The sequence below is a fragment of the Oncorhynchus keta genome, unplaced genomic scaffold (assembly GCF_023373465.1).
Source record: "Oncorhynchus keta strain PuntledgeMale-10-30-2019 unplaced genomic scaffold, Oket_V2 Un_contig_19212_pilon_pilon, whole genome shotgun sequence".
Lineage (NCBI taxonomy): Eukaryota > Metazoa > Chordata > Actinopteri > Salmoniformes > Salmonidae > Oncorhynchus > Oncorhynchus keta.
Window position 1 is genome coordinate 56592 of NW_026281343.1, and position 12334 is coordinate 68925.

Sequence of the window (12334 nt, forward strand, 5' to 3'; positions counted from 1 at the left end):
AAGGGTTGTTTTTTCTTCTCACTCGACTGCTGCCTCCGCCGCATTGTTCTCAACACCAATATACTGTTTAACTTTTCCATTATGCACATAGCAACATGGTCTAGGAAAAGGTACCAATTCAACTGCGCATAGAAGATTAAGCTATGTTTCAGAACTGCGGACAGCGACCGCTATCTAACGTGGGTGAAAGCACATTGGTCATAAAATAATACAACTTTTTATTAGTGTTGCACCCAGGGTTGCAAAATTCGAGGAATGTTCTATACATTCACTGGGTTTCCAAAAATACTAATTGGAAGACTCCGGATTTCCTGTTTATTCCATCCTGATTCAGGTTCACCTCTAAACTGTATTTTGGGAAAACCAGGGAATTTACTGAAAGTTCCAGTAATTTTGCAACCCTAGTTGCACCATTGTTCTTACATAATATAACCATATACAATTTCAGTAGCACATGTCTTAGAGTGATGGACTGTGCCACCCCTACAGCCTCCACAATGGATTAGTCCACTGAGACAGGCGCAAATCAGATTGGTGTCTTGTGCACTATCAAAAAATATATTTGTTTGAGACTGCTTAAATAAAGAAATCTCAGTCGACCAAAATAGGGCCAGCTCTAGTAGGGAGGGATGTATTTTCTCTTTATCCAGATTAACAGTCTACTACTTTGGTGTTGAACAAGCAATCGATGTTATTGAAGTGCCCAAAGTCGGTTTGCTTTGTTAATTGGTTGTGTGGGGCAATGGCACAGAAACCTTCGGTGGAAAATTTGTTGCATATATTTTATATAATTATGAATATGTAGAAAATCTGATTTCCCCCTAGCTGATCATTGGTCACAGTGTAATGAAACTGTCACGTCTGCACCCGCTTCCCCTCTCTGGTGCTCGAGGCCGGCATTGCTACTCATCATTATGCACACCTGTCACCATCGTTACACGCATAAGTGCTTCTATGGACTCACCAGGACTCCATCACGTTAATAATTACCTCCCCTATATCTGTCACTTCCTCAGTTTCTTTCCCGAGTCAGCATTAATGTCGTTATGTTTCCCATGTCCGACGCTATTCGTGTTTTGTTTCCTCTCTGTTTATTCATTAAATATTCACTCCCTGTACTTGCTTCCCGTCTCCTAGCGTCTATCCTTACAAAATGCTGACACCACTATTTGAAGCATCAGGGAGTTTTTAGTTTTTGTTGGTGACGTCGGGTCCGGGTGCCACTGTCGAAGCAACCGGGGATGCCTCAGCTGGCTCGTCAGGCTCCCACATACCTCAGTTGGTGCAAGAGGTTATCAAGCTTTGGTTGGTTTGGCAGGCTACGACGCCATGACTCAGCCGGCTCGTCAGGTTTCCACGCCTCGGCCGGCCTGTCAGGCTTGCCCAGGTAGGACGCCAGGTGGTGCCCCTAGAAGGGGGGTACTGTCACATCTGCTCCCGCTCCCTCTGGTGCATGTAGCCGCCATCGTTCCGTGCATCAACAGTTCATCGGACTCCCCTGGACTCAATGACGTTATTAATTACCTCTCCTATATCTGTCAGAGTCAGCATTATTGTCGTTATGTGTCCCTTGTCCAGACACTGTTTGTGTTTTGTTTCCTGTCTGTTTATTCATGAACTATTCACTCCCTGTACTTGCTTCTCGTCTCCCAGCGTCTGTACTTACAGAAATAGACAGGAAGAATGAGCTCGTCTGTGGTGGTTGGTGAACACTCAAGCTTCTTGCCCGTAGCCCTGTCTGGGGTCTATTGTGCCACAAAAGCATAAAGTCATACCAACATTTATAAACACAGGATCGCTACAGTTATTGTTATGTGTTCTTGTCAACATTATTTTGAGTTAATTATATGAGGGGGAGGGTGTTAATTTTATTTTACAGTACAAGGGGAGGGTCATGTGGAAATATTTGGGGGGATGCATTTTTGGGGGATGACACCTTGAGTTGGACCTGCCTCTCCCCCCAGTAAATTTCAAACTGTCCCTAAGTTCTATACATGATCTAGGGATACTACAGTGTGAAGTATACTATGGTATACTGTATTACACTTTACTACGGAATTTTATAGTAAACTGTTGTAATTTTGTTGTTTTTCTCCTGAAAATGACCAAGGTTGTCTTTGTCTTCAAGCTAAACTGAGTCAGATAACAAAGGTTTTTTCCCTAACTAAATCATAATATTGTAATTATGTAGCACTATGTAGCATTAACCTTACTATTAACTTTACCTTCAGAATTTATGTTGCCTCAAAAATAGATAGTGTGATGTTGATGGCTTGAATAATTATTATCCTTAGTGAACTTTAATTTTTCCCCCATAGATTTTATGAACATTTTTGAAACATTGTTTTCTAGGACTTTGCTCTGCTGGGCCGGCAGGGAAAGAGTTTGCCACAGCCTTCATGCAAAATTATATTGAAGACTATAAAGGCGCAAGCTTTAAGATTGAAGTGGCATCTCCCCCCACCTCCCTCCAACCCACTAAGGTCAAGGTAACTGCCCTTGGGAAGGTCTATGAGAAGACAGTTGACCCTGGTAAAAGCGTGTCCTTTGACTTACCCAAAGGAGTAGAGATGATTGGCAGTAAAAAGAACCTCCCCACTGTCCTGATCGAAGCTTCCCAGGAGGTCACAGTGTTGTCACTCAACTACAAAAAGGAAACTGCTGACACCTCTGTTGTCTACCCCGTGAAGGACTGGGGAACAGAGTACTTCATCTTCACCCCCATGTCGACCGCTGGTGATAGGTTCTCCAAAGAGTTTTCCATCATCAACTACAAAGAGAAGAACTTTGGGGTTGAGGTCTATCTGACTGGCCCGGTGACATTCCAAAGACAAAAGTATTTTGCAGGCAGCAAGCTGACAATCGATCTTTTGCCCTTTGAGAGTGTACAGATTCAGAGCCAGTTTGATCTGAGTAGCACCAAAGTGATCTCTAAGTTTCCAGTAGGAGTTCTCTCAGGACACAGCTGTACTAAGAAATACACTGGCTGCAACCATGTCTATGAGCAGCTCCAGCCCGTTAAGAGTTGGGGGAAGGAATTCATTGTTGCACCACTGCCTTTCCATAAAGACATCAACAGATATGATAGTCTTTATATCCAAACATCTCAGTTCACTCAAGTCAAAGTCATTCAAACTGGTATCGATTTCCTTACACTACCAATGTTCCCAGGACAATCGTTGGAGCTCATTGTCACCTGGCCAAATTCCTATTACTTGAGTGCTGACAAAGGCATTCAGGTCCTGTATGAGTTCAACGGAGGTGACGTAGGAAAGAAGCAATACTACGACCCTTTTCTGTTCACCATTCTACCAACTGATCAATTCAGCACTTCATACTCTCTAGAAGGGCAAGCTGGCTTCCACAACATGTTCGTAATGGTGGCTCTTACCAAGGACCTGGGTGGGTTCACGGTAGACAAGCTCCCAATGCCCTTAAACATCGAGTGGCACAAAGTGGACGGAACCGAGTACTCATGGGCTGAGGTCTTGTATGGTACTGGAGCTAGCTTCCACCAGATAGCCCACACAAACTCCCCATTCGCTATCTACAGCATTGGTGGGGCTTATGCCAATGGCTATGGATCCCCTGCCTCTGGTAACCCAGGTATGTCAATCAAATGTGTCATATTTTGTATCAAGCAACAGGGATTCTCCCGAGGGTGACTGGTGAACACTAGCTGTGACAGTGTAACCATACTTTTCTTATCATTTCTGCCCTTAATCCTCCCAAAAGATGCCCCCGAATGCCCAAAGAACAGTCACTATGAGGTGTGTGGAAGGGGCTGCCCTGCCACCTGTGACGACCCAGAAGGTCTCTCCATGTGCAAAACCAGTTGTGTGAAGGGCTGTACGTGTGACAAGGGCTATGTGCTTAATGGAAAAAAGTGTGTTCCCAAGGCACAGTGTGGCTGCCTGTACAATGATCGCTTTGTGAAAGCTGGAGCATCCCTCTGGGTTGATGAGCACTGCATCGAGAGGTGTACTTGCAACTCATCCAGCTTGAAAATGGAATGCAAGAGCACTGGCTGTCCTCTTGGGCAAGAGTGCCAGATGGTTGATGGGAAGAGAGACTGCCACCCGATGGTCTATTCCACATGTATGGTGTCTGGTGACCCACACTACCGCACCTTCGATGGCCACCATTACAGCTTCCAGGGTACCTGTGTGTATCAGATGGCTGGCGTTTGCACCAACAACAAAGCCCTTGAGCACTTTGATGTCCTAGTGCAAAATGATGGCCGTGGTAAAAAAGCAGGGTCCAGCACTAAGTTGGTGGAGGTTGTTGTTTATGGACACACCATTATCATCAGTAAAGAGCACAAAGGTTTAGTTCTGGTGAGTTATGTTGGGATATATTCACTCTTATAAACTGGGTGGTTCGAAAATTGAATGCTGATTGGCTGACAGCCATGGTATATCAGACCATAAACCACGGGTATGACAAAACATGGATTTTTACTGCTCCAATTACTTTGGTAACCAGTTGATAATGTCAATAAGGCACTTCGGGGTTTGTGATATATGGCCACTATACCACGGCTAAGGGCTGTGTCCAGGCACTCCGCGATTCGTTGTACATAAGAACAGCCCTTAGCCGTAGTTTATTGGCCATATACCACACCTCCTCGGTCCTTATCGCTTAATTATTCACTGTTTGTTGTAAATAGATATATCTGTATCTCTTCTTGATTCATCCATTCCACCCATATTCAAACATTCTACATTTTCTCTTCAGGTAGATGAAGAGCTTACCAACCTCCCAGTCAAACTGCTGAAAGGTAAGGTGCAAGTGTACCTGAGTGGTGGCTTTGCAGTGATTCACATTGACTTTGGGGTGAAAGTGTCCTACGACTGGCACTCCACATCATTTGTCACCATCCCCCACACTTATTCTGGTGCAATGTGTGGCATGTGTGGTAACTACAACTTCAAACTCAACGATGACATGCAGATGAAGAATGGAAAGCAAGCCGCCACTCCAGAGGAGTTAGGTCAGAGCTGGAGAGTTGCAGAGATCCCTGGTTGCGTCCATGGCTGTAAAGACAAGAACCATTGTCCAAACTGTGACATCACGCAGAAAGAGAATTTTGAGACCAATGAGTTCTGTGGTAAAATCCGAGACCCCAAAGGACCCTTCCGCAACTGCCACGCCAAGGTGGACCCCAGCAGCTTCTTCGATGACTGTGTTTACGATGTATGCCTTAACAATGGCAACAAGAACACACTCTGCAGTAGCCTCCAAACGTACACTGCAGCATGCCAGCAGAATGGAGCTGAGGTCTTTGCATGGAGGTCCAAAGACTTCTGCGGTGAGTCAGACTTTCCATTTTTTAAATTGAACTTATATCAGTATTATTCTTCAGTTGCTGCCCAAAATGCACTAATCAAATGTTCATTAATTCTATTTATCTCCAGAGTTCAAACACCCTGCGAATAGTCACTATAAGATTTGTGCAAATGGCTGCCCTGCTACTTGTAATAGCATGTCTGCCCCCACCAGCTGTAAGACTCTGTGTCAGGAAGGATGGGCTTGTGATGCTGGTTTCATTCTCAGTGGAGACCAATGTGTGCCCCTGTCGCAATGTGGTTGTCTTTACAATGATAGATACTACAAAAATGGCCAAGTCTTCCATCCCAATGGGCTCTGTCAGGAGGAGTGCACATGCAATGGCAAGGTAGGTTTACTTTGATCTTAGTAAGGTATGCCTAATGTCATATATTTGCCTTTAAGTCCATTTTCTGTATTTTTGTTTAAATTCTGTAAATACTTCAAATGAAGCTGTATGTGTATTAACATTTTGAAACAATGTATGGTTTAGTTGAACATTTAAATATTTGAGAAAAGAAACATGTTTGACCTTGATCAAATTAAGTGTTAAGCTATACATCTAAACAATACAATTTTTGATGTGAAGTATATTTTCATGGCTTAATTATGTATGTGTTATGTTATTTACCAGGTGAATTGTGTGAAGTTCAGCTGTGGCCCCCATGAGACGTGTGAGGTGAAGAACGGTGTCAGGGATTGCCAGGCTGTTGGAAAGGGAGTCTGCACCATCTCAGGTGACCCACATTACAAGACCTTTGACAACAGCTTATATGACTTCCAAGGTACCTGCACCTACACTGCAGCTCAAGGCTGCTATCTAGAGGGCACACGCCTCAACCCCTTCTCTGTTGTGGTGGAGAATGAGAAGTGGTACGCCATGTCAAATAATCCAAAGGTGTCTGTTGCCAAGCTTGTGGCTGTAGAAGTCTATGGTAATACCCTGGTTCTAAGGAAGAATCAAGCAGGAATGATAATGGTTAGTATTTCATTTGACTGTATGACAAATGCACACATACTCTTTTTGTGTTTGATTAATTAACATGAGACAATTCCGTAATCACTTTCAGAAAATAAGAGGTCATAAAGTATACAACTAACCTAGTGCATATAATTAGAAGAGGCTTGATACTAGCCATTTGTTATGGTCACATTTGATATGCCATTCATCCAGGTAAATGGAATTATGATGAGCCTCCCTGTGAATCTTAACAATGGAGCAGTGCAGGCCTACCAAGAGGGCACCTATGATGTCATCACAACAGACTTCGGCCTGAGAGTCACCTATGACCTTGTGTACCACATCATTGTCACCGTCCCTGGCAACTACCGGGGCAAGACCTGTGGTCTGTGTGGCAATTTCAACGATAACAAGAATGATGAGTTTCAACTGCCTGATGGGAAATTAACCAAGGACCTCCTGACCTTTGGCGCAGCCTGGAAGATCAGTGTGCCACATGTGGTTTGTGAGGATGGCTGCAGCGGAGACTTCTGCCCCAAGTGTGAGGCAAAGAAGAAACTCATATTTGAGGCTGACTGTAGCATCATCACAAACCCTCAAGGTCCCTTCGTCGCCTGCCACAATGTGATAGACCCCACCTCTTACTTCAGAGATTGTGTCTATGATGTCTGCTTGTCTGAGGGAGACCGTAAGGTTCTCTGTCAGAGCATATCAGCGTACATGATTGACTGCCAGGACTTTGGGGTGAACATCAGTAACTGGAGAACAGCAACCTTCTGTCGTAAGTATTTAGAAGTCTGTGGATTGGGACACATTTGGCTTTGGCTTTCTTTTGTATATATATTCGGTCTGTATATTCTGATGATTGTTTTCAGCACCATTTCATCAGGTCAAATTCCTGGTACATGTAAATGTATTTGGCAAATAAAGGTGATTTTTGATTCTTGAGTGTTGTGGCTGGACACAATATTGCATGTCTAATCACTTCTAATCACAAGTCTATTCCTGTGTAGCCCTGGACTGTCCTGCCAACAGCCACTACCAGAGCTGCTCTGAGATCTGTGCCAACCCATGTCCCGGCCTCTCTGACATTATCACCTGCCCCACCACCTGTGCCGAGGGCTGTGCCTGCAATGCAGACAACTACTTCAATGGGACAGGCTGTGTTAAGTGGGACATGTGCAGCTGCTACCACAAAGGACGCACATACAAGGTGGGGTTTACCTAGAACATACACCAACAATGTGTAGTGTTTACTTTACAATAGAAGAATATGTTCCACAAATACACATTATTATTAGATATACACTACTGTTCAAAAGTTTGGTGTCACTTAGACATTTCCTTGTTTTTGAAAGAAAAGCAAATGTTTTGTCCATTTAAAATAACACCAAATTGATCATAAATACAGTGTAGACATTGATAATGTTGTAAAGGACTATTGTAGCTGGAAACGGCTGATTTTGTATGGAATATCTACATAGGCAGAGTACATAGTACATAGTACAGAGGCCCATTATCAGCAACCATCCCTCCTGTGTTCCAATGGCACATTGCGTTAGCTAATCCAAGCTTATCATTTTAAAAGTCTAAATGATCATTAGAAAACACTTTTGCAATTATGTTAGCACAGCTGAACTGTTGTTCTGATTAAAGAAAATGTAAAGAAGCTATAAAACTGGCCTTCTTTAGACTAGTTGAGTATCTGGAGCATCAGCATTTGTGGGTTCGATTGCAGGCTCAAAATGGCACTTTCTTCTGAAACTCTATTCTTGTTCTGAGAAATTAAGGCTATTCCGTGCAAGAAATTGCTAAGAAACTGAAGATCTCATACAATGCTGTGTTCTACTCTCATCACAGGACAGTGCAAACTGGCGTTAACCAGAATAGAAAGAGGAATGGGAGGCCCCGGGGCACAACTGAGCAGGAGGACAAATACATTAGAGAATCTAGTTTGAGAAACAGACACCTCACAAGTCCGCAACTGGCAGCTTCATTAAATAGTACCCGCAAAACACCAATCCCAACGTCAACAGTGAAGAGGCGACTTCAGGATGCTATCCATCTAGGCAGAGTCGCAAAGAAAAAGCAAAAGCAATCTCAGACCGGCCAATAAAAATAAAAGATTAAGATGGGCAAAAGAACACAGACACTGGACAGAGAAACTCTGCCTAGAAGGCCAGCATCCCGGAGTCGCCTCCGCACTGTTGACGTTGAGACTGGTGTTTTGCGGGTAGTATTTCATGAAGCTGCCAGTTGAGGACTTGTGAGGCATCTGTTTCTCAAACTAGATTCTCTCATGTATTTGTCCAGTACATTGCCACAAAAACAATATACTATACCTATTTATCTCCCTCAGATTGGTGAGTCTGTGTTGTCAGAGGATTGCCAGGAGCTCTGCACCTGCTCTGCCTCCGGTGATGTGAAGTGTGAGGCCACCAAGTGCAAGGCTGACGAGAGCTGCCAGGTCAAGGATGGTCACCCGGGCTGCTATCTCAAAAAGTGTTTGTTGGAGACTAATGGTGCCTTCACCCTTTTCAATGGAAGAAGTGGCGCAATCACAGCCATGGGGGCCTATGAGATCATCAAAGTTTGTGACAATGCTCTTGTGGAAGAGTGGTTCAGAGTGGTGGTGGCCTTGCAGGCCTGTGGGAAGACTGGCCTCAAGAGCGTTGTTGCTGTGTATGTCTACTTTAATGACCTGATCGTCACTGTCAACAGCAAGCATGAAACTTGGGTGAGTCACCTCATATATATATAGATTGATATATATATATATATAGATTGTTAAATATCGTTTATGGATGACACCAATTCCCTTCAGTATCTAGGATTGTCAGATGGTTTACTATTCCATCAGTGTTACTTTCTCTTTCAATGTTGTTCACAGATAAACGGTAAGAAGGTGACTCTACCACGCCTGATGAGTAATGAGGTCTCAGTGAAGGTCAATCACAAGACAGTGATGATTGAGAGGATGTCAGGCCTTCAGGTGTCATACAGCCTCTCTCAGGAGATCATAGTGACAGTGAGTGCCCACATGGCTGACAAGGTGTGTGGAGCTTGTGGAAGACTGAATCCTTCAGGAGACATCCCGGGCCCTAGTCTCAACCGGACTATGCAGGAATACATGGATGGCTGGAATGCACTGGACTTCCCAACCTGCAGGTGAGTAACTGTATAAATCTGGAACTGATTCAAATCTGAAAAGCAATCAATAACATTCAAGTTGTGAAAATGTATACTTAATTAGGGTTAAAGCTACCTCAGTTGTATGCTCTTTGACCCCTTACAGTGGCGGCCTTTGAACACCATGGAACATTCTTTCGTCCACAAGACATTTTAACTACCCAGATTAATCACCTCTGATAGAGAATCAGTCTTCAATAAATGTTTGTGATAACTTTAATTCTATTCTTACCGAACAATTACATTTTGTGAAATTATTCTGTAAAAACCAAACAATAAAATGTTGACAAGAAAAGCATCAAGAACTGATGTATTGTCTCTATTGTACTTCTCCAGATGATAATTCATTCCATGGTCTTTTACTATGTTCTGCATAGGGGATTACATTAGGGACAGACTATAGAAAATAGTTGATTATGTACACAGAAGTATATGGCCTCCTTCAGATGTCATGGCAGGACATACAGTGTGCAAGGGGTGTATAGACTTCCACTATCTTCATATTTCACTGTTTTAAATTAAATTTAAAAAGGGATTACAGCTGTGACAAATGTTGGAGAAGATTCTTTCAACATTGTCAAACTCTTATGGCAACATTTATCCATTGTTTTTGTAAAAAATTCCTCAAGCTCATTACATTTGGGAGTTCCCTGGGATTTGCTCCTTTCATATGTATTTTGATCCTGAAAAACTCTCTAGTCCCTGCAGCTGACAAGCATGCCCAAAACATGATGATGGACATTAATACAGTAGTTACTATATTATACTAAAAGTATGTTTAACTATAGTAAAATATAAACACTACAGTCATGTCCGCAACACTACAGTAAATACTGCATTAGTCCTTAAAAACACTTCAGTGAGTACTGCTTTTTACAGACTTTATTAATGTAATGGCTTCTAAACGTGCCTCCACCAAGTATCAACTCTGGGATGTGAAGACATCTTCGTTTTTTACATTTGTATTCATTTTCATCCAGAGATTTCATCCTTTTTTAAATGTAATTTTAAGGCAGCAAAATGTGAAGACTGTGCAAGGGGTATGTAGACTTTCACTGGTGACTAGTGTTTTCTGGGCATGGGGAATGTTTTATATGAACAAGGAACAAGCTTGTATTTGACTAGTCACCACAGCATTATTTCCTTGAAGTAACATATGCCTTTATGAAGGGAGATTTTAATTTTTATTCCATGAATGTGTATTCGGAAGGATGCTTTTATCACTGCACTAATTTATAATTTAGATATCAAATTACATCTAGAGATAATTAATCCAGCAAATCCAGTTTAGTACTTTCTATTACATAGTAAATATTTTGAATTGAATTGATTACCATTGTAATGATTTTACCATTCCAAATCACTTTCTGAAATTGTTTTGAAAATCTAAGGCGAGGGTTTGGCAGAAAATGTAATTCCTTCAGTTGTAGCACAGTCAGTTCTCTCATATCACTGTGAAAGAGAAAGGGAGAGTTGTTGTGAGTGCATATAATCTCCCACTGAAATCTGTCATGTAACACCTGCTGCTATGTTTTCAAAAGATGTTCAAACATTCATTATGGATGTTAAAACAAGTTTCAAGTCCATAATCCCACAAACGTCATTCTTTGACACCATGCTGGTAATGCTCTATATTTTGATTCCTTAGACTGAATAACAGTCTCATGTATTGAGGGTTAGGTTCATAATCATATGATTATGGGGAAGTAGCACACCATTAGGGGAAGTCAGAGGCTACTTACTCAACCATGTACCCCTGCATTAATATGACTATTTACCTAGCGATCACTGTATGTTGTCGAATTTCCTCCCGCTACCGGGTTCAGTGCGCAGAGAGGTTAAGGGGCGGATGGGATAGAATTCCCGTATACCATCCTTGACCTGGCAGCTCCCTTCACCCTAGCCACGGACTGAGACAGAACAACTCCAGACTTCCGGCAGATGTGGACAGCAAAGCAGTTGTCTGACATCACGGATTGCCCTATAAGATCACTGACACATATCAGTAAGACCTTTTTTCACGTAACAATTCAAATATCAAATATGTAAATATACATACACTTTAAATATCCAGCTTGTATTGCCCCACTTTAAGGGTGTGTCCACCAGCATAGCAGCTGCACTGGAACCAGCTAACATAGCCTGTGCCATTGAAATAAAAGTCTTTGTTGTAGGCAGATCCCTCAGCAAAGGTGGTGGAAAAGTTCATGGTGGCCGGGACATGGGGTTGCACAGGTTTCAGCACAGATTTGGTAGTAGCTGTTGGCAGGACAGTAGAATGCTGTGAACGTATGAGAAAATAACTCTTGTTTTGTCCTTTCGCATGAACATGACTTTTAACTATGACTGAATATTAGGTTATCCGAATGTGAAAACAGAAAGAAAGTTATGTTGGATTGAGAGTCAATCTGGACTCTGGTGTAAAAGTAACATAGCAAACAAAAATCCGGGACACTCAAATTAGTATGATATGTTCATTTTGGTATGTTATGTATTTATTTGTGGAAAGGGCAAGACAAAGCCTATTCCCCCTCAGGAGACTGAAAAGATTTGGCATTAGTCCTCAGATCCCCAAAAGGTTCTACAGCTGCTCCATCGAGAGCATCATGACTGGTTGCATCACTGCCTGGTATGACAACTGCTCAGCCTCAGTCTGCAAGGCACTACAGAGGGTAGTGCGTACGGCCCAGTCCCTCACTGGGAACAAGCTTCCTACCATCCATGACCTCTATACCAGATGGTGTCAGAGGAAGGCCCTAAAAATGGTCAAATACTCCAGCCACCCTAGTAATGGATTGTTCTCTCTGGTACCGCACTGCAAGCTGTATCGAAGCGCCAAGTCTAGGTCCAAAATGC

The 12334-nt window shown here is 42.7% G+C and overlaps 1 protein-coding gene across 1 annotated transcript in view; it reads left to right on the top strand.

Moving 5' to 3' along the window:
* The window catches only part of LOC118379200 (IgGFc-binding protein-like), a 52956-nt gene extending 43173 nt beyond the window's left edge, over positions 1–9783 (top strand). The window contains exons 3-12 of the mRNA XM_052504453.1: positions 2353–3606; positions 3736–4337; positions 4738–5311; positions 5418–5677; positions 5963–6307; positions 6503–7070; positions 7303–7502; positions 8649–9026; positions 9180–9457; positions 9585–9783. Of these exons, the coding sequence (XP_052360413.1) occupies positions 2353–3606; positions 3736–4337; positions 4738–5311; positions 5418–5677; positions 5963–6307; positions 6503–7070; positions 7303–7502; positions 8649–9026; positions 9180–9457; positions 9585–9597 (4472 nt within the window). The 3' untranslated portion in view covers positions 9598–9783. The remainder of the gene's footprint in view (positions 1–2352; positions 3607–3735; positions 4338–4737; positions 5312–5417; positions 5678–5962; positions 6308–6502; positions 7071–7302; positions 7503–8648; positions 9027–9179; positions 9458–9584) is intronic.
* The last annotated feature ends 2551 nt before the right edge of the window (positions 9784–12334 follow it).